Source organism: Tympanuchus pallidicinctus, unplaced genomic scaffold (assembly GCF_026119805.1).
Source record: "Tympanuchus pallidicinctus isolate F22 unplaced genomic scaffold, pur_lepc_1.0 scaffold5, whole genome shotgun sequence".
Lineage (NCBI taxonomy): Eukaryota > Metazoa > Chordata > Aves > Galliformes > Phasianidae > Tympanuchus > Tympanuchus pallidicinctus.
The window spans coordinates 70,722,073-70,745,801 of NW_026294769.1; the positions used below are offsets into that span (position 1 = coordinate 70,722,073).

General features: G+C 37.2%; 1 protein-coding gene across 2 annotated transcripts in view; it reads right to left on the reverse strand.

Moving 5' to 3' along the window:
- FAM135B (family with sequence similarity 135 member B) overlaps nt 1-23,729 on the reverse strand; it is a 177,190-nt gene that overhangs the window by 14,143 nt on the left and 139,318 nt on the right. For both annotated transcript variants that reach the window (XM_052703566.1, XM_052703567.1), the window contains exons 8-11: nt 10,985-11,138; nt 7,961-8,010; nt 5,079-5,234; nt 2,987-3,060 (exon numbers count right to left, since the gene is read on the reverse strand). In XM_052703566.1, the coding sequence (XP_052559526.1) occupies nt 2,987-3,060; nt 5,079-5,234; nt 7,961-8,010; nt 10,985-11,138 (434 nt within the window). The remainder of the gene's footprint in view (nt 1-2,986; nt 3,061-5,078; nt 5,235-7,960; nt 8,011-10,984; nt 11,139-23,729) is intronic.

Below are 23,729 nucleotides of genomic sequence, written 5' to 3' on the forward strand. Positions count from 1 at the left end.
AAGCCATCCAAGAGACTCCTGGAGTTCATTGATGATAACTTTCTGGATTGGATATTGGACAGACTGACCAACCACAGGTGAAGTGTTACTGGATCTGGTGCTCACAAATGCAGAGGGGATAGTTAAAGGCATTAAGACTGGAGGCAGCTTGAGCTTGAGCAACCATGCCTTGGCTGAGTTTGTGATCCTGAGGGGTGTGGGCCTGGCAAAGAATGGAGTCAGGATTGCATTTTGGCAATTTTTCAGATTATCAATGGTAGGAGCCAGGTAATCATCATGTGCTAGTTAACTAGAAGAAACATTCTTTATATGAAGAATTACTCAGATAAAAGATTTGTAATTCAGTTGATCTGCTCTCATGCCAGCATGGAAAATTCCTACAACCAGACAAAAAAAAAAAATTGTGCAAGCCATCATATGGGCTTCTTTAGAACACAATTGGTGTTGACCATCATTGCTCTTACCAGATATTTTTTCCTCAGAGATAAGCGAGTCACTGGTTGCTAAAACATGACTCAGGGAAAAGTCACAAACATCTAAATGCTCATTCCTGTTTGCATTAATATGTGGGTATTTGGAATTGAAACTTAGTGCCATAATTAAGTTCTTACTGACACTAATAAATAGCACCAGCATTTATACTAAAGGCAATATGTAAAAATTATAAATGTTCTCTGAGACCAGTTTCTGGCACAAGAAAAATGAATCATTAATACCAATAATTTTCTCTGTGAAGTATTGGGAGACTGCCACCTGCCCTCTTGTGTGTTACCCAGTCCATTTGAAACAGTATTTCTTGTTGAACTTGAGTAGTAAAATACTGCCCTGCATGTAGGTGTGGCCTAACACAGGTCAGGCTGGACAGGGCTCTGAGAAACCTGATGTATCTGTAGATGTCCCTGTCTATTGCAGGGAATTTGGATCAGATGGTCTCTAAAAATCTCTTCCAATTCAAATAATTATATGATTCTGTGATTCAAGGGACTTACAACAACAATATGGGAGGCAAAAATAATTTTTTTCTGGCCACAAGAAAGACAGAATTGGGGAAAAACTGTTCATATGTCATAGAATCACCAAGGTTGGAAAAGACCTAAAAGATCAACCAGTCCAACCGTTCACCTATTACCAATACCAATATTTGAAGTGTTTGTATAGTATCTGGCACACTGAGAGTTGACTTCATATGGAACCTCTCTGAACCCAATAAAAACTCCCCGCTGGCACTCCCAGTAATAATACTCTGGCAGCCTTTCTACCAGAGAATTATTCTGCTTTGCTAATTGTACCACATAGCCCAACCAAAAAGAAAACAGGATTCTGACATGAAGCCTGTATAGACCAATTAATGAAATTTACTGCAATTGACCAATATTTAGCATTTGCTAAATTATTTCATTTTTTGTACTCTCTCACCTTGATAGTCACTGAGGAAAAATTATGCTTATCTACAGGAAAGGGTTAGCTCTATGGTTGTTTGGAGAAATAAAAGCACTTCATGCAATTAGGCTTCCCCCTGTGCAGAGTTGTGTTTGCTTAGATAAGGCCATGAATGATATTTGCCCTAACAACAGGGTCCTGACATGGGGCTTTTCTTGTACACATCTCACTTAAAACATGACTTAATGAGGACTAAGTGATCATAGTTGGGCCCTTGCAGCCATGACTCTGTTCTAATTTGGCAGAACAAGGTAGCCTGGTATAACCAGTTCACTGATGAAGCCACACAGCTTTCCTCCAGTACCAAATAGGTCTTAATGTTTCCAGTGATAGCTCTGAGAAAGTCATGTTCTACTTTGCTCTTGGTTGGAAACAAATGTCTCACTTTAGCCCTGTCATCATGACAGGATTGGCCATCATGGTCTTTTAGCCACTTCTGAAAGGTTTCTGTTTCAGTAATGCTGTAGTCCTCCTGTGTTCAAGCAGATATCATCTGGACATCCCTCATTGTTTTAAAATTCAAATCTGCAGAGCTTTCCTTGAATTCTGCCTTCAGAGTTTGAGTCACGAGCATTACCCATGCTGTGCATTTGGCTTTATAGGCAGTAAGAGGTGTCAAGCAGAAGGAAGTAATTATCTTGTTCATGTTTCATAACATATTCTTGCAAATGCAGCCCAGTGCAATGTTTATTTTCCCAGATTGTTTTGCACTGTTGATTCTTGGTTGGACTAGATGAGGTTTTTTCCAACCTCAATCATTATATGATTCTATGATTCTTAATCGATTAATTATCAACCCTGAGCTCATATCAATCTTTCACTTCCTCTAGCTGCTGTGGTGGTTGTCCTCATTTGGTGCTGGATCCAGTGAATGCATCTTTGCACTGACCATATAATAAATCAAGATTCTACAGTTATAGATCTTCACTACTATGGAAAGTAGGGATAGACAAAGTATCTGAATAAATTCATGAATGCCTACACCCAAATATACTACAAGGAAGAGAAGAAAACAAACTCATAAATGTTATTTTGTTGTTATTTTCCAACAGTTGCCTTCTATTAAGATTTCCATTATTAAATCTGGTAGAGGAAGTTTATGAATTTAATTGAACAAAGACATAAAAGATGTTTTTGTCTGCCCTGATATTGGTGGTGGTGTTGTAGATAAGCTCTAAGATACATGCATCCAACTGGAAAATGACAAGGGAAAGAGGATCTCCTACATCCTATCAGTAGAATGTTCTTGCTACAGTGTTTTAGTCATTCCCTGAATCTGAAAGTAATGTGAGAGGGGGAGTAAGAAAAAGAACTCTCTTATATGAGTTATAAGAGTTTCAGAAATAGTCATCTTTGAAGCATCATCTTACTTTGGACATTGCTTTCAATGGGTTTACTATACGGAGCTAGAATAGACCTGGTGACTTCTCTCAAAACAACCCCACCCATAAACAGCAGAAAAGCTCTCATTCTTTGTAGAAAAATATATTAAGCAACTATATTTTCAGCTATATCAGTGGCAGGAGAGATTCAATCAGTTACTCACAGGCCTTCCTGGAATGTCAGCACAGCAAGTTTATTGTGTTCAGTGTAGAAGAAGGCTTCTGAGAATCTCCTTACCTGGGGAAGAAACATGGAAGTTAAACCTAAGATCTGCTGAAAGGTGCCAGGTGCAATTAAGCTAAAAGCAGAGCAAAGACTGTCAGGACTAGATTCCTTAATATTTCATTTGCTTTGAACCGCTCTGGTGTCAGAAAGAAAATAAAGAGCTCAACTCTGCTTTACTTTTCCATTCTAGTACAAAGCTGTTAGTGTTGTTGCATATGTTGCTGGAAGAACTGTCCCTTGATAGTAAACTGAGATTTTCTTTTGTGTGTCTTCTCACTACTTTCCTTAAAGTGTCAAATTTAACATTTTTCTCTGTAACATTAAAATGAGGAAGACTTCTTCCTTTCCCACTGTACAAATCATAGCAGCAGTGGAGTGAGTTAATAAATTAGAACAAATCTTTTCTATGGGATCAGTCACAATTCCCAGGATATTAAAGGAAGTTTTACACATCAGCCCAGAAGAGAATAAGCCCTATCATGGCAGAAACATATCAGCCTGCGTCACTATACATACAAATTGGAGCTCTTCAGATCTCCTCAAGGACAGTAGATTGGATAATCAATTAAAAAAGTAGTCACAGATTTGAAGATCTGGCAGAGGACGAGTGCAAAATAAGCTATAAAAAATTCAGTGTTGCTGTCTGATATGGAATAAGTGTTGAGTTTCAGTCAATCCATCATAATGTGCCATAGTAATGAACTGTTGAGCTGCAGCCTATACATTACTATGAAAATCTGTAAGAGCCATCTCTATTATAGTGTCAGAGAATGGCAGTGAAAACCACATGATAGGATCTCAGCACATCAATAAATCCCAGCCATATGTCAACAAATGGCTTTTCTAATAAAAGAAGGACTAACACCCTTTAAAATACTGCAGTTTTTATCTGGAGGTCTCAAACTGCTTTACATAACTGGGAAAGTACTATTGCACAGCTTACATGGAGAGAAATTGAAGTATGTGAGGATACATAATTTGTCACAGGTCATGCCAGCAGTAGGCATCCATTGATACTGAAATTCACCTTGCTGGAGCTGGGGGTCAAGTTATGTTCTTTGGCTGATGAGGCCATCCTGGACCTCTCAAAATGAAGGGAGACTGAGGCAAAATAATGAGGGGAGTCTCAACGTTGTTCACATCTTCCTGAATTTTATGTCTACCTTTTGCAGGCATTCACATTCTCTCAACTCCATTGACTGGACCTCCAATGATAACTTGAACAACTACCGGAATGGAAGCTGGAATGCTAACACCTACACTCTAGACATCTGAAGCAAAGCAAGATGAATCCTATCATTTTCTGTATGCTCCTAATCTAATGATTAGATCAGCCCAGGAGCTCAGCTCAGCTGAAGTGATGTAAATGAAAAGTGATGAAAGTGATGTACATTCAATAACCAAAAAAGTCCTCATGGAAGGCACAGCACTTGCTCACTAATCAGATAGGCAAATCTGACAAAGTCAGTTCAAAAGGCAATCATTTTTGTGCCTTCTTTATTACCAAAAAAAAAAAACAATTTCCACATGAAGAGTATTAATATTTCATGCTGTGAAACTCACTAGGAGAAAGGCAGTAACTAGTTGTCTGTATGTGACTTAGTGAAGAGAGTGTTCCTTTGGTGTAATTCTGTGCTTTGAGAAAGAAGCTGAAAGAAACCCATCTTTTGATTATTTGTCATTGTGGTGCTTGTGCCTTTTAAAACATGTTTATGATTGCTGAGTAAGTAACCAATATGGGGCATCTCTACCTCTCTTTCCACCCACCTCATGTTTCCTGCTGGATTCTGGTGTCCAGAGTACACTCATTTAGTACAACATTATGGGTACCATAGTAGCAACATTTTTCCGATATTCCAAAAATTGAAATCTATATTTAAATCCTCTTTTCTTGTCTTTGTCTTACTCAATTCATCTCCCTTAAATATTCATAAAGGCATAAGAGTAAGAGAAATATCCGTCCATATACACCATTAATATCATTCAGGAGGTTAACATTACAGAACTTGCTTTTAACTTCCTAACATTACCCTTAGCATATGATGTTCTTGAGTCAGATAAGCTGTGACTTCTGGATGAAGTGTTGCCACCTCCAGGAACTGGGTCCACAGGGTCAGAAGGTGGGAGCAAAGCCAGGAGAGGTCCTTGCTTATATGTTCTGCTATCTTCTCTGGATTGCTCAACAGCTGCAGGGAAGAAAGGGCTTTTTGAGAACAAGACAGTGGCAGGATAGAAAATCAATTAGCATGTTAGATGATGTCCTTTTAGAAACAACAACAACGTTCTCCTGACTTAAAATTATTACTAAAGCACTATTTTACCCAAAATCCTGTAAGTGAAACTTTCGCTCTCTAAAAACAAACAAAAAAAAACCCCACAACCTAGTTATACAACTGGAGAGAAAGAATATAAAGATAATCATAGGATTGGAGCATCTCTCCTTTGGGGAAGGGCTAAGAGAGATGCTACAGTTCAGCTTGCAGAAGAGGAGGCTCTCAGGACCTCATCAGTGTCCTTTAATATCTGAATGGAGAGTGCAGAAAGGACGGAGTGGTGCTTTTGTCAGTGATGCCCAATACCAGAACAGGAGGTACTGGACACAAACTGGAACACAGGAGGTTCCCTCTGACCATCAGGAAGCACTTCTGTACTGTGTGGGTGATGGAGCACTAGTACAAATCGTCCATAAAGCCTTCTCCTTGGAGAACTTCAAAAGATACCAGGACAAGGTCCTGGCCACCCTGCTCTGAGTGTCTGTGCATGAGCAGGAGTTGGATCAGATGGATCCAGAGAGACCTTCAAAACACCTCCATTCCTTGATTATGTGAGGTGGGAATAGCCTCAATCTTTACAGAAGCTTTACTGTAGATGTAGTAAAGAGGGAAAGAAAAAAAAAAAAAAAAAAAAAAAAGAAGAAGAAGCAGATTCCAAACTAACCACCAGATGGTGCTGAAATAATAAATCAAAGACGGAGGAAAGAAGGAAGGAATGAAAGAAGGAGGAAGGGAGGGAGGAAGGGAGGGAGGGAGGCACAATGTACTTTCATTCTGAGAGTTTAGCTGCCTAGCTGGGCAGTAGCCTAGCAATCCTAGCAATGCAGGTCAATTCTCAAGGACTTCATTCCTCATTGCCCATGGGTTAAAATGGTCAGTAAATACAACTCTGGCTATTCTGTTCGTGTATTTTGTGGTGTATAGTCTGGCTTTAACAATACTGTTAGTCAAAACAAATTTAGAAAATATTTTGGATAAATTATTATGTTTGACTATTTAAAAATCATTTTCAAAATTAAAGAAACATGAGCCTTCTATTTTTTCCTGTTTTGAATAGCTACCATGTCCTTGGATTAAATACAAAACAGGGCAAAATTCACCTTCTCCTCTTCTTTTGTTTTTATTTAATTTAAAAAATGGACCAGACCCTGGTAACACGGTGGTAATGGGAAACTAACCCCACGGGCTTCCTTCTTTATAGTTTTAATAGCATTTTCTTTCTTTATAAATGACTGTCCTTCGTACTTTCTGCTGAAGAGAAATGGTTTCAGTTCACATTTTCCTAAAGGCAAAATACTCAGAAAGCTTGGCCAATACTCTTCTGAAAACTGTACGGAGGTTCACATGACTTCTACACTTAATTGCAGAGATGGTCAGTGCTATTGTGTCCCGACAACGTACAATGTACAATTGTACAATGCTTCATCATTTGTGTCTTATTCTCTTAAAATTCAGTCATTAATCATCAAAGGCCGTGATTTTGGGATGCTAATGCCAACATTTTTAATGGTATACATGAAAACCATAATAAAGTTCTTATATCACTCTAGATAAATAGCTGTTGTAGCTATTGTGTTCTCCTATCTGTTATAACTCTGTTCCCAGAAATTTCAAAAAAAAACCTGTCTGGCTTTATAAATATGGCCATGCAAAGCCAGTCAACACAAGAACAGGAATTGGACAGGAATTTGAAAATACAGAGAAATTAGACATGACATTTTCTGATATATGCCAAGTTAATATGAACTTTCTTGAACCTACTGGTCTCAAGGAGACTCTAGATTATGTTGTCTGACCTCCAATACCCTAAAGGCTTCTAAATTTCTGCAATCCAGTTGAGCAGAGACCCATAACTTACACTTCTCTAAATTTAGATGAAATCAAATTTATTTCTAATAATCCAATTTCTGATTTGAAATTAAGAAATTTGCTATTTCAGTCCTTTTTTTTACATATGGCTAAAAAACACTGTCTCACCGCTTGTAACTGCAGTGTAAATACAAATGCATTTGATTTTGTTTCAGCTCCATTAATTGTTATTTTGTCTTTCTTTCCTATGCCATCTTCCTGCTAATAAACTGAGCAAATCAAAAGTATTAAATCTCTGATTATAAAACATTGTGTCCAGTGATCAACTGACGTTTGCATTTCTTTCTGGCTCCCTTGATGACTGCATATGTCTCACTTGAAATCAAAACTGCAGAAGTTCAAGACAGTAATACAGTTACTGCTGTGTCAAAATCACTTTTTTCTTCCCACAAGCTTCCTTAGACATTTAGGTGTTTTTATTTGAAAAAATGTGGCTGCACAATCTGCCAATGGGTATTCTCTCCTGTCAGCACAAAAGCTGTAATTGCAATCTACCCCAAATCAACTTTTGTGAGTACTATTGACATTCTGCCTGAGCTCACTGAAGGATGCTGAAGCTTCCAGCTGATGAATTGTTAAAAGTAACAGAAACATCATGTAAGTGAATAATCAAAATTATATGAAATTATTGGTGGAAAAGAAACATCCAGCAACTTTCTTTTGGCACCAAATTACCTTTCTCCCTACTCCAATACATGATTGTGCTGTCTCACTGTACTTAAAAAATAGGCTTGAAAAAAAGCACCGACTGATTCTGTTAAAGACAGTACCTGCAGCTCTGCACAGAACTGAGATAACGTATCTTCCACAGGTAGTTCCTCTAGAGAAAAAAACAACAACAACAACAAAAAACAAAGAAACAGGTCAGATTTAGAAACAGTGGATATGAAACATTAATGCTTCACTTTTTGTTCATACAATAAATAAGACAATAAATAAGACATTCTTTGTCAGTGGACAAGTTTCAAGTTGGACAAGTTCATGCACAATACACCTTGTACTTGCAGGGGTTCAGGTACAAATTCTGCTTCTGAGACTTGGCAAACTAAGCCTGTATATATTTTGGAAGGTTGTTGCCAGGACACAGGATAGAATTTGGCTTTTATTCTCTCTCTCTTTATAGAAATTTGCTTACTAGCTTTTGAAATTTGTCAGTATATACAAACATCTGAAGGGAGACTGCAAAGAGCCAAAAACTTTTCAGTGATGCCCAGTGGCAGCAGGCACAAAACAGAATCCAGGATATTCCCCCAGTCACAAGGAAGAACTTCTGTACACATGCACAGCCCTGGCACAGGTTGCCCAGAGGCTGTGGAATCTCCTCCTTGGAGAATGTCAAAAGCCACCTGGACATGGTCCTGGGCACCCTGCTCTGAGTGTCCCTGCTTGAGCAGAAGTTGGACAGATGGACCCAGAGGTTATTTCCAACATAACCATTCAGTCATTCTGTGATTTATGGCCAACTGGTCAACTAAATGCAATTTAGTTGTTGTCTCACCAGTGGAACATCTGATCAAATGATGTACAATAAATAGTTCTCCATATCATGTTACACAAGGCCATGTAACATAAGTCCTGCACATCTGAATGGTAATAGGTATCTCTGTATTGCCCTGTGCAGTGTGAAGAACTTTGCCTAGCACATGCAGCATTGCTTTGATGTAGTCCTGAGAGAATCCAACATAGGGATACTCCACATTAAATGCATAACAAACTATGAAGAAGGGGAGGATTTATATCAACTCTCCAACTCTTGCAGCTAGATTTTGTGACGTTGAACTTTCTAATAGCATACATAAAAAAATAAAAAAATAATAATAAAAAAATTAAAACTAATTTCCTTCCCAATCCCAAGTGATTTTTCTCAAATAGTACTACAGATTGAGATCTTTCTTTAGCTGGCAAAATGTGAGAAACAATAATTTCCACTTTTAATGTCTTAACTAGACTATTAAATTTTAATATTCTATTCAGAGGGATAGGAAAAAGAAAAAAAAGAATTAAGAAAGTCCACAGAGCAGATTTATAGTCTTGTATTTATCTTAACTATCTTTAGAAACCTATGATGAGATTAATCTCACCAAATATAGATGTCTAAAACTGAATGAGTCATTTACATTCTAGTGGTCAGTGGAGAAAAATGAGCAAGTAGAAGGTGCAGTTCATGTCATCCTAAGGTAGAAAGCACTATTAGTCTATAATATATTTTACAGTCTTAAATGAGTCTGTTTCTCCCTAGTGACTGTAAGAACAGTCTGGGCAACTGTCTCACAAAAACAAGCTTGACATTCATCATTCTGGGTAAATCTTATACTCTATGATTTTTCTAGGCTTTGCTACTGGCCTCAGAAGTCTGTCTTTAAAATCAAATCTTCAGTAGATGTTCAGGCTGTGAATAAAATGATGCAAATAAGTGCTCTGCTCAAGCAGCTAGAAAGGATATTTGCGTTTAGCAAATCTGCATGTATTACAACAAGTACACTTGCAAATTAAGTGCTTGCTTCAGCACCAGAAGTCATTTGAAAACCAAGTCAGTTGTATTCAAAAAGCCAATATGTGCATATCTGCATATCTGTCTGTTCTTCAGTTGTGGTCAACAAAACATAACTCTGCCAGTTCCTCTTCTTTTCAGGTAAAACATAAATCATCTAAAAATGTGCCTGATAACCAAGATGCCTGAAGTACAGGTTTTGCTGCATCTTGGATTTTTTTTGTTTGACAGCTCATAAGTTGCAAATAAAAATGCTGTAACTTTATTTTTTTCCTGTAGCTGAATGGAACAACACAGTATGTGTTCTCCCCACTCCACGAGTTGCAGGCAAGTTATTTTGAATTGAAATATATATCAGGAAATAAGACACGAAGTGGAAAATAGAAGCTATCAGGCCCATAAGTCTGTACAGCATAATGTGTTATATTTGAAAGTGCTTGTAGTACCTACACTGTGAAAAAAAAAAAAAAAAATTCCTTTCCTTTTAAAATCTGTTAACTAATGCATTCAATACTCTTAATATAATAAACCCTGCAATATAGCAATCTGACAGCTGCGTATACAGACATACAAAGTCACAAAAACAGATGAGACACATTCCTTGAATTCAAAGAAACAGTAGGGATAGCAGGAATTAATCAGAGATGCTCCCTGTTTTCATAGGAGCTCATACTATCATTACAGACATGACCAAATGCAAATTACAGAACTCTATGCCACCAATCCAACCAGTGCTTCCACGTTGGACCCAAACAGCCTGATCAGCCAAAAATGGTTTTGCCTATAATCTAGAAAATCTATTAAATGAATTAGAAAGAAGAGCAGGATCATTTTAAAGGGCAAGACGTAATTATGCTATTAGCAGAAAATCAGTGTATTGCAAAGTATGAGAGAGGGGATGTGTTTCAAAACGTTCATATCAACTATTCCCAATTTGTGTTTTCAGTTTAAAATATGCTTGAGCAAAATTTCTAGTCTTCCCCAGACCACATGATGATTCAGAACTGGAAGTTAGAGCAAGTGAGTTAAAATATCATTCAGAAGCACGTATTTTGAGAAAAATATCAGAAAATTTTTACCTCTCTACTCATCAGGCCACCCCCATTCAGATGGGGATGAAAGGATATTCACATACAGACAAAGTGGTAGTCTGGCAGTACTGTGCCAAAATAAACACTAATCAGAAAATAGATGGGAAAATTCTCTAAAATCCACAAACGTATCGAAAATTTTTCTACTGAAACTTGTATTGAAAACACAGCAGTGGATTATGTTCAGTGATCTAAAATATCTATTCTCTTACCCAACTTCAGCTGTGGTAAATCAGGAACCTCCTTCATTATGAGGGTGTAGTATACGTGAAGTCCTCTTTGAGCATTCAAGAGCAGAAGACATAGGTCCTTATGCCATTTATATGCATGTTGCATGCAATTTCCAGATGGGACATAAAAACTTCCCTGTATAACAGAAGTGCCAGAAAAATACCGAGATTAAAATTCTTGCTCTACATTTGTCCTAGAGGTTTCCATTAAAATCTTTTTTTCAACAGCTTTTCACTTCTAATTAAGCATTTGGACTCAGACCTACCTCCTAATCAGCTAACTATCTAGGCATATGTTTACAAATAGTATCTCATTTTTTGTGCATGCTCTTCCCAAACCATATCAAAATGAGTAGTTCCCAGAAATGTACAAACAGAACATGGTCCCATGTACTAAAATGTTCAATCCAAATGCTCCAACGTATCAGTCTGGCTTTGCTTTTCACCCACATCCCATTCTGGAACAAACATTCCTACGAAGCAGATAGTGTAAGCAATGGCACATCCTTTGCTACAGGATAATTATAGAATGTCCTGAGTTGAAAAGGATCTCAAAGATCATCTAGTTTCAACTCCCCACTACATGCAGGGTTGCCAACCACCAGACAGGTTGTCCAGAGCTACATCCAGCCTGGCCTTGAATGCCTCCAGGGATGGGGCATCCACAAATTCTCTGTGCAACCTTTCCAATGTGTCACCACCTTCTGAGTGATAATGGATAAGAAGGACTAAAAGGAAGACTACATTTAAATTTCTTTTTCCTTATATTGTCTTAAGCCCTTCTGTGAAGTTTGGAGCTTGATGTCATTGTGGCATAGAATCATAGAATTGTTTGAGTTGGAAGCAATATTAAATGTTATCCATGTAGTCCAACAACCATGCTTCGTTATGAATATTAGTAAAAAAAATGCTGATGGTAAAACTATTCAGTCTACTAATGAGAGTCATTCTGTCCTCCAGGATAAACACCAGGATTATGATCTCTCTTGTGGGAAGAGATGTCAATGGATAGACTGCAGAACAGTTATAAAAATTTTTTCCCAAAAACTTCTTTACTCTTTGAACATAAGCTGAGTTGGCATAAAGTCACTATATATCAAAGTTTTCAGTTCTGTCAAAAACACTTGGAGAAATAATGTAAATTTGAAATTTGCAAGGCTCAGATGTAAGCTAAAATTGGTTCTTAAACTGTGCTTTTGTGAGCAGGATTTCATTGAGAGTTGTAAGAAATATAATGACAATTGTCAGTAACAGCTCATATTTCTTAGGTCTCTGTAAGCGATGCATTTTACAGCTTCTAGCTAGATCATGGACCTGTCATCCTCTTTCAGTTGCTCCTAATAGTGTAGCAGAAAGATCTGTTACAGCTTGCAATCAGTGATAATAGCTGGTTCTTGTTCCATCACAAGGGAGTAATTTATATGCTTTGCACAAGAAGCAAGGATTATGAAGACAAAGAAAGAAAGCCATCAAGGTACTCTATCCTCGAACTTTATGAAACGTTAGGTAAATTGAGTATATGTCTAGATCTGCAGCAGATGAGTTGCACAAAGGCATAAGTCAGGATGCTCTCACTAATGTATGGCTATGGAGAAGCAAGAACAATTTGCAACTTACTCCACAGCTGATCTCTAATGGAGTAGGAATATAGGAATATAATTCCTAGCCCTGGTTAGGTACTGTCTGCCTTTTTGGACATCGAGTAGTTAGTAGTTACTAAGCCAATGGCCTCAACAGCCATTTCCCAGAAGAACAGTGAAGATTCACCAACCACTGTACCTCCCACACTGTTCTATCTGTAAGTCCCAAGGTAAACTTGCATTTCCTGGATCTTAACTTGAGCTGAGATGAATTTCTCAACTTTCTTGTGCAAATCATCAAGATATTAAATAGCATTCTGTGGTAGACACAATGGGGACTTCTCAGCTTGACCCACAAAAAGCTGGTGATGACTGTCTGTACTGGTTGTTCCTGGAAGGTATCAAAACACTTAACCTAATTATGTATCTAAATTTTATTCTTGCAATGGAAAATAGGAAAAAAAAAAAAAAAAGAAAAAAAAAAAGAGCATAATCAAATACTGCTGGGAATAATAGAAAATCTGAAATCTGATGTGGATTGATACACAGTGTCACAAAAATGTCCTGCTCCATAACCTATTGCTGATTTTTTAAGCAAAAATTGCTCTGGCATTTAAGTGCTGTACTGACGAGCAGAAGGAAAGATGTCAGGTAATTTCATAGTTTCTATCAGTGCTGTAACACAGCATTGTTGAATTAGTCTAAATTTGAATAGGTCTATTTGGAACCTTTCTTGGAATAATTGTTGCTTAAAACTGAAAGTAAAAAATAATAGGAAAATGCAACTCCATGTGAGCTCCAAAATGTGTGATTTAAAGATGTTGAAAATCCTCATCAGTTTAATCTTCCTTAAATGCATTAGTGTTTGTCTAATATTCATATAGTGCTGAATAAAGAAAATTTCTTAGAAATTCAATACTTTAGGTTATAGAGCGCAGGAGTTCAAGAGAATATATTTTGCAAAGAGTTACATAGTGCTAAAACACAAAATGGGAAATAATTTTTATTCAAAATAGTTTACATTATGTGTTACCTGCTTAACTTGGTTATTATGGTAGAAATAGAAGGAAGGGATGCCGTCCAAAGGGACTTGGACAAGCTTGAAATGTTGGCCCACAAGAACCTAATCATATTCAACAAGGTCAAGTGCAAAGTGTAGGACTTGGGTTGGAACAATTCCAGGTATGTATGCAGTCTGGGAGAAGAATTCCTTGAGAGCAGCTCTGCAGAGAAGGATTTGGGGGTTCTGATGGACAAAAAGCTGGACATGAGCCAGCAGTGTGTGCTTGCAGCCCAGAAGACCAACAGTATCCTGGGTGCATCAACAAGGGGGTGGCAGCAGGGAAGAGATTCTTGCCCTCTACTCTGTCCTTGTGAAGCCTCATCTGGAGTGTTGTGCCCAGGCTTGGGCCCCCAGCAAAAAAAGGAAGTGGAGTTGTTGGAGTGGGTTCAGAGGAGGGTCACAAAGATGCTCAGAGTGCTAAAGCCCTTCTCCTATGAAGAAAGGCTGAGGGATTTAGGCTTGTTCATCCTCAAGAAGAGAAGGTTGTGGGAAGGATTTACTGCAGCCTTCCAGTAGTTAAAGGGAGGTTATAAACAGGAGGGAGACCAACTTTACATCAGTTAGTGATGGGACAAGGAAGGATGGTTTTAAGTACAAGAAGGGAGATTTAGATTAGATATGAGGAAGAAATGTTTTACTCTGAGTGGTGAAACACTGGCACAGGTTGCCCAGAGTAGCTGTGGATGCCCCATGCCAGGAGGTGTTCAAGGCCAGGTTGGATGGGGCCCTGTGCAGCCTGATCTGATGGATGGCAATCCTGTCCATGGCAGGGGTGAGGAACTAGATCATCTTTAAGGACCCTTCCAACCTAAGCCATTCTATGATTCTATTACCCTAATTTGAAATATTTGTCAAGGCAAGAAGTGAGAGTGATGGAAAAAAAGACATCAAGTTCTAAATCCCTGGTCCTTCAGTGACAGTAAGGAATTACTGCTTTCAGAAGACTGCTTCTTTGGAAAGTGGTTGCACACACGGAGGCAAAGCAGGACATAAGAGAGATTATTAAACCCATCTCAGGGACAGTATAGGTAATGTGAGCTAAGGTCTGTGCATCCTTGTCTACTGGGGATCCAAGCACAGTAGGCATCTGTCAGACAAGACCATTATAAACTACTGTAGCTTAATCAATCTATCCGTCACTGTTCACTAATCTGAGAAATGTCAAGAAATGCCCTCCTTCGGGATGGTCTGAAGACTGCATATCTTCCACATTCTTACTTTTAATTGCTTTTTCTACTACACTGTATAAGTGGTTGCTGTTAGCTAGGTTATTGCCTAGCTTCACGATACAATACTGAAAAATCAAGCTTAGTAGCAATCATGGGACACAGCATTCTAATGAAAAAGTACTGAAAAGCTAGAATCCAGGAAAAACACTGTCCATGACCCATTAAACAACTACCAAGTGCTCAGAAATCTGTGCTCCTTGAATCAGGACAGATACCTTTTATTCCAAAGGATTTACTTCTGGTTAAGACACAATCCATGTTAAAACAAGTTTACATAGTGAAGCTGACAGTCCAAGCTTGCCCAAAGTATGCTGACTGTCTGGGCTTGTAAAATCCACTGTGAAATTATGTTAGCTTCCTTGAACATTTTGAGTAAATTCCTTTGGTCTACGTTAATTTAATCTCATTGGTTTGTAAGTAAGAACAGAATTTTCTGTTAGTTCAAAATGGATCTGTACTGCTTTCCTTTTCCATGAACCTCTCTGCAATAGCAGAATATTTCTGTCTTTTGTTCTTATCTACTTCTGAAAAGCTTGTGAGCAAATGAATGTCTTAGAAATCTTCACTTCAAGACTTACCACCTAAGTGTACTCCAATAGCAGTGATGGAGGATGATACAGAAGCTACTAGTATTGACACCAGAGAAAAGTACAACTTCTATTGTGCCGATAGCATCAGAGAAAAAATATACCGTGAAAGCCATAAGATGATAGAAAAACAGACAGAAAAGAGCAGTCATGAAAACAATGCAAAGAACTGCAAATAATGCCAATAATTTCAGAATGCAATGATTGCTTTTAGAGTTAGTTTTTCTATGGCGTTTGAAAAATATCAGTGGTATTGATCCTAAAAGTAAGAATAAAGTTATCCCATTAGCTGCCAACATGTATCTGACAAAACCTCACTGTGAGAACTGTGTGCAGTTTTGGGTGCCATGATGTAAGCAGGACATAAAACTAAGAGAGAGTCAGTCAAAGGGAGAACTTGAAGAAGCTACAGAGAAGAGTCTAGAGGGCAAAGTCTGTGATGAGCAGCTGAGATCACTTGGTTTGTTCAGCCTTCAGTTGAATTTGGCCATGCTCTGGAAAACCAGATCCTGACATTATTTTGTCCACCTGTCCTCTAAAATTTCTTCTAGTGTTTACTCAGCCAAAGAAAATAGCCTAAAAATTCAACAACTTCAATATAAACAAAACATTCCTGACAATATCCCTGCTAAATAGACTTAAATAAATCCTTTAAAATGAATGTGTCTTGTGTAATGTTCTTTTTAGTGACTGGATTTCTCCTATAATTACAGTGTATTACTTTACAAATGTACTTTACAACAAGAGAGAGGAAAATTACTTGAGAAAAACAAACACAATTTAAATAAGGTTCAGGCCAATTCATTATTCTACTGCAAAGAACAATTTGTGAGTAACCACTTGCAGTGTACCAAATCCATCTAATATCAAAAGGCACCAATTGGATTTTATGCTCTGTTATACACAGTTATTGATATTTGTTTTGTATTAAAGTAATTTCACAAGCTATGTAAACTGTGCAAAACATTCAACAATAGCACTAACAATTGGTAAATTAGACTCTTTACATTTAATCTAATTCAAAACAGCATTTCGTAATTCAGATTCAAATTCAAATGAATTTGTTAAGAATTCAAAGATACTAAGAAACTACTGCAGACTAAATAGATGAGATTGGCATTTCCAGTAGTTTTTCATTAGCAGACAGTACCATCTTCTAGTGAAGATCTAGATATCTGCTTGGAACAGAGTAACAAAGGTCAGCATCTCAAGATGAATGCAGTCTCTGAGAGCATGATGTCTGCCCATTCATCTGGATGCCTGAATTTGTCACCTAGCATATTGATTTTGGTATAGCTTCAAAACCAGTGAGCATGGAGATTTTGCATATTTACCACAGAGAATGCTTTTCATGGTAGGAGCTCTTCTGTGAGCTGGTAGTTGGAAACAAAATGATAGTTACTGAGTTTTAATCCTCAATCCAAAAAAAGGATTAAAAAATTATTTCTGGTCCTAAAAGATATGACTGAAGCATAGGGGCAGAAGCACACTCTTTCACATGTACAGGAAAACACATGACAAAGAGAGATATTGATACTTTATAATAAATTTTAAAAAATTAAACAACAACCAAAAAAAAATTCATTCTGACCTTTCCTCCTCTCTCTCTCTTCCATCAATGAATACTTGCTGGAAAACCAACAAGTTAGATGGGACCTTTGGTAACCTGATGTTGTTGGTGGCTACTCTCCCCACAGCAGACAATGTGGGGATAATCTTTATAATCTTTGATGTCATTTCCAAACCAAGCTATTCTATGATTCTATGATGTTTCATTACTCAAAACTCTTAAAATAAAAGTAAAATCACTCTACTGTATTTACTTTTGACTTACATGACACTAGCAACACTAATCCAAAAGTGTCAATAATGGGAAATAGCTGACAATACATTATTAACAATATAGGAAAGCAGTAATGCTTTGCCTCTCATTAAATCTTTTAGGAAAGAAAATGCTAGTTGGCATTTCATAATAGAAGATACAATTTGGCATTTATTTTAATAATTAATAGGGTTATTTTGCCAAAACAATTGGGATGACAGTACAGTGGAAAAATTGTTCAAGACCAAAGTCAAATTTAATGATAATTAACACTTTGTACAGAAATTAGCATGAAGATAATATTTGACTTCAAACCCTTGAAAAATAAAAAACATCAGTCTTGAAAATGAAGCATTATCTGAACAGGCGGAAGAGAATTATCCTGGTAGGTTCTAATTGTTTTGTCTCAGATAAAAGATACTGTTAAAAAACACAAGTTGTATTTTCTACATTAAGAATGGCTGAAATGGCTGAGAAAATAAATGGCTGAGAAAGACAAATTGGCCAATAAAGTGTTTGATGATAGGACAATTTCCATCTAAAAATATCGGTCTAGAAAATGTGTCAAAGGCCTCATGGATTCCTATTAAAGCTTTTTCTAAGAAGAAATTTGGTAAAACCTTGACAGGATTTCACATCTCATTTGGACACCCTCACAACAAAACATTTTGATTTTTTCAATTCAAATAAAGTCTCAGATTTTTTTTTTTTTCTTTTGTCAGGGTTCATACTCAAACAGCATAATATTATACATTTAAAAAGTCCAAAGCAAAATAAAGTTTTCTTCCATTTTCAGGTATCTTGATTTGGTTTGGGTCGTGTTTTTCTGTTTTTTTTTTTTTTTTTTTTTCCAGATTTTACTTTTAGAGGACATTTCACAGTTTTTTGAATTGTGTTTCAATAGAAACTAAGCAAAAATCTGAAGTCTCCTGAGCCTGTCTCCAATTTATTTCACATATCACCTTGAAAAGTGAACCTCTCCAAGACCTCAAAGGTCAAGTTACATCTTAACATATCAGCAGCAGTGTCTACCACCACAGTGGCTCTTCATGGGAAAGCAAACTAAAAAGGCTTAGAAGTCTTAACAAAATTCTGCTGATGATGAATAAGGAAGAAAATCATTTCCTTCACCTGAGCTCTAAGGTTATACATCACTATAGGGAAAATTAAAGCCATAAAAATATTTCTTCAGCAGTAAATTAAACACTGGAGAAGATGTCTCATGAAAGCTAGAGCAGGTGTCTGACAGGAGGCATACTTCTTCCAAGATGAGCACTGAATCATCTGGGACAAAAAAAGTCATGCTTTCCTTTCCCTCTATTTGACGTGTGTATGAAAATGACACATATCAATCCATATCTTTATCTTGTAGTTAATAGTCTTGTTTAGAGGATAGTCACAAAGTACTCTGAGGTGTCTGTTGGCCAAGAGGTGCAGCAATACTGACAAATTATTTTATGGAAAAAAAAAAAAAGCAGTGGTTGATTTTTCAAACTCTCTGAACATAAGAGATTATCCAGAAAAAAATAAAATAAAAAAAAACCTCAGATAGACAGACATCTATGAGTATATAAAAAGCTGACTTTCATATGTAATTACAAAATATATTTTTTTAAATTTATACAAACACACAACACATCATGTAAATTCAGATCTCCTAAACAAAATAACACAGTGGAGACATCAAAAAAAAAGACTTCAGTGCAATGGCCTTTCTGATTAAATAGAACCCATGCTGCTTATCTGCAGATAAGGAAAGAAATCCACTCTTGTTGCTGTGATCAAACAAGGACCCCTGAGCTGTAGAACTGCCTTGTTATAACATGTCACTGCAGGTAGCAGGCATAAAACCAGTCAGGTTCCAAAATGAAACTTGTTAGTAATTTTTTTTTTGTCTCTCCCACACATTATGTACAAACTCACACATACAAGGGGTACTGTTCAGTAGTGTAATGAGACTGCACAACTAGAAATTGCATTAAAGACAACAGAAAGTACAAAAAATGTTTTGATTCAACTTTGACAAATAGCAAGGAGTACAAATGGTTCAGACATCATGAGTTGCATTCTTCACCTAGATATAACTGTTGGCTCCAAGGAGGGTGTATTTGTCTGGGCCTACTGTGTCCCTGGGAATCCTTGTAGAGAAAAAACTGTAACCGAAGGGAAGTGAAGATATGTGTATGGAAATGGATGTCCCATCTTGTGTCACCCTCCCAGTCCCCCCTGCAGGAAGGTATGGCAAATCTGTATGACAGTCAACTGACAACACTTTCTCAGAACATCTCTCTGCTGGGGACATATAGCTCAGCTCTGCCGAGGTTCATAGGAACCAGACTGACTAAGTGAATCTCACTGCAGCTGTTACACAGAGAAAAAGAAAAGAAGGAGAGAAGACAGAGAAGGTAAGGGAAGGAATGTAAAGGGAAGGGAATTGTGTCTAAAGAGTAAAATCTTATCAAAAGAAATCTGCTACAAGGAAAATACCTCCTGGGCAAATCCTAAAGGATTTGAGCTGGCATCATTCTGCTTTAGCTTGGTGCCATTTCCTCAAATTTTGCTTGAACACAGACTTGAATGAGCCTTGATGCCTGAGAAGGACATGGGTAGAAGTGGACTGATTTCTTGGCCTTCTATCCATACCTACATGATCTTCTCTTGTGACTTTCCCCTAAAAATTAGTTAAAAGCAATTCCCTTGCACATGACATTTCTCTCATAGTGTTTGGCACAATATGCTATTAAACATAGAACTTGTATCACGCTTCATGCGTCACAGAAATAGTTTCAGTGTTGCTGTCTGATGCACAAAGATAGAGCAAACATTTACTCTGAAATGCTCTTTATGTAATAAAAGCAATAGTGAGGACCACAGATTCCTATTTAAAAATGCCGGGCTGTATTAAATATTGCCAGTCACTGATCAAGAGAGTTACTTCAGGCCTGAATCTCTGTTCATGATATTTGTGGGAATAATTGATTTTTCAGTTTGAGGCTTAATCTGGGAAAAAATAACATGTTAAATCAACTCAGAAAGAAATCATTTCTTTGTTCATAGGGAAATGAAATGAACTTTTCTTTCCTTCCAACTTTTAATAATGATTTATCACATTATTGTGACATAGCAAGTCAAGACTTGTCAGCTAAGTACCATAATCCACCTCATACACCCTCTTAACAAACTAAAGACATTAATTAAAACATACCTTAAATTGAGTATCATGCTGTTAAAGCATTTTATGATTTCTACCTTTAAGTTTCTGCATCATCCTTAACATCATTAACCCACCATTAAGCATAAGATCAACTCACTGGTCTCATTAAAGAAGTCCACCTGTGGCAATCAATTTGATTTTTTCCCCCTACTCCCACCTACTTGGCCTGTGAAATAATTTTACAATGGCTATTACTTGAAAATTGCTTCTCACTGGCTCCTTTTTGTGTCCAATCCCAAATCAAACTCAGTCTCAAAGGAGAGAAGGCGGATGGAGCCACCCGCACCCATGCAGATCTATTTACTTGACAGCCTTGTCCAGAATTCAATGTGGAGATCTCCATAATCAAAGAAGTTTCTGAATGCAAGCTAATTAGCTTCTTTACAAATTGAGACAAAAATGGGAGCAATCATAGCACTACCGACCTCTTCTTAAATTTGGAAACTTTTAACACTAAAAGTGATGTCAAAACATGGCCAAGGAGGAAATACCTACTTGTCATTTTTCAGTGACGAATTACTTCAACCTTTATGGGTTCTTTTTTTTAAGCATTGTAACATTTTGTGACTAAGGCCAACTTTTTGTTTTATTGTTTCTTTCAAGTCTGCTATACAATCACAGTTACCAAATAAGTTCCTGTGAGTCATAAGCACGTGGGAAGCAGTCAAGACTCTATTGATAGCATTATTATTTTTTATTATTATTTACAAATGGTCTTGCATACACACTTTCATCTGTTTGGTTCACAATCAGCTTCCCTCAAAGATGCATGGAAAATCTACTGTTTTGCAGAACTGAAGTTCAGCAAGTCTATGTGTTGGAAGCAATAGTCAAGTATTAAATAAAGACAGAGTTGTAAGCTAAGGAAAAAACCCCACACATCTAAGCCTGATAGTTTCTGAAATTGCATGCCTTTGGGCAATGTCTCAAAATGCCCAAATACTGGTTCATGCAGCACCCTTCACATGCCTATGCTTTCCAAAGAATGCCTGTAGGAACTGACAGCACTGTCATTTCTCTCAATAGCAGAAAATTCTAAGCTCACATAAGCACCTTCCAGCAATATGTTATCCTGAATTTATTAAGGTCTATAAAATTGGAGGAAAAAAAGAATCCTTTTATTAGTTATTTTTTCAGCTTAAATGAATTTTGTCCATCCTTATATAGTGAAAACAATGAACAGAAGCTCTTTTGCAAAATACTACTCCAAAGTTTGCTGCAAATCAGTTTCCATTTCTTTCTCAGCTATATCGCTGAAGATAATTATGTGGCTCAGAGAGTTCCATCACTCACATAATTCAAGTTTTCTAAGCGACCAGATGAGATCTATTGGATTTTTCTCACAGCAATGTTTCAGAACCTGCTCTTTCTGGAGTAACACTTTATTTCAACCAATCACACAACGAAAGAATCAGTAGTGGCCCTGGTTACTAACCCTTTCTTTCTTGCAAACAGTCTACTCAAGAAATGCTTTATTCTAGACTATGTGCTGTATGGCTATGTTTTCTTTGACACTTGAGGGATGTGGTTTCTAAGGGAAGAAATAACTCAATGCTTAATGCTGTCATTATGCTGCATTCTTGAAGTCTTCACTTCTGACATATTCAGGCAATGAATCATTTATATCTCTTTTGCATGCATATACACATACATCAAATTGCAAATACAATTATAAAACAATATACAGCCCTTTACATAACTTCAGAAAACCACAATTTCTGTTATCACTGAAACAGAAGTAATGGCTAATCAGAAACCTTCCTGGGTATGTTACTTGCAGACAATTACATCAATTTGCTATAATTTACTGTGACAAAACAGGGAATTTTTGAATAACTGGAGCTGTATAAATTTGCATAAGTATTGTATTTTCACAGGTTTATTTTCCTAGGCCAGTAGATACCTCCTATATTATGCATAGTACATATTCCAGCCCTGAAGTCATTTGCCCTCAAAGGCAATCAAATTTCATGAGCCACGAGTCGCTTACTGCTTATTCTGTAGGCCATCATTTTATGTTTTAAACGAAATATTTCCAGTCAGTTTAATAGAAGAGAAATTGAGAGCTGGCTGACAGATCTAGAGAGTCAAACCATACTTGTTTACAAGAAAGGCACAATATGTAGAGCAGGAACAATACTCAACACTGCTTTGAAGGAACCCTCTGTCCCATTTAGGCCTTCACTCTTGCCTCAGGAGACTGTCTGGCAATGTCAAGTACATCTTACTCCAATGGGATGCATAGATTGCTCCAAAACGTAACACAGTCTGTGAGATGGTCCTGATTTTTCATTTGGGACACCAGAGAACAGACCCATTATATCTCCACTTACCCTATGGCTTTCTATTTCTCACTGAAAGAGTCTGGAAAGAGGTTATGGAAGTAGTGTAAGCTTATATGCATAGTAAACACATTGAGCTTACCCTAGCATGGATTTGTTATTCTTTTTTTTCTTTTTCTTTTTTTTTTTTACATGTATCCTGTAATGATATATTGTGCCTTTACACCTTTCACTTTCCCCTGTTGTCTGCATCCTGCTTATCCCACTTCACCCTAGTGTCCAAGATTCACCAAGTCCAAGTGACAAAACAACTTTTATTTTCAGCTCGTTTCAGGCCAATTCTTAGTCAGAAGTTGAAAAGTTTTTTGTTGCAAGTCTACTACAGGAAGTTAAGCATTCTTTGATTCTTTGCTTGATGCTAGTTCTGTTGCCTCTTGAAAACTCTCCTGCTGAATTACGGAATTAGCATTTACAAAATAGGTAAGTGGTATTGAGCCTGGCATACCCAGGTGTCATCATGGAGATCAGACACCTAAAATGCAATCACTGCAGTCACAGTGGTAATTATAACTAAGGTAGTAACAGATTTACTGGCTGAAGAATTTCCTTCAAGTTATCAAGAACATTAAGTAGGAAGAACATAAATGTCACACATTTCCAAATGTACCTACCAGCTGTATTCAACTCAACTAGCTTTTATCATCAGATCATTTAGTGTAAATAAGTGATAAAGGCTTTCTTTAAAGCTACTTTGATTCAGATAGACTTGGAAAAAGAAATTGAAGTCAACACTAAGCTAAGTGGGATGGGTTGTAAATAGAGCAGTTCTGATTTTAGGTCTTTTTCTCCAACATTTTTGCCCTTCTTTCCTTCAAGCATTACCTAATTCTACCCAGCAACTGTTTATTTTTTTTGCTATCTTTAAAAAAACTCCAGTATGCTCAGTAAAC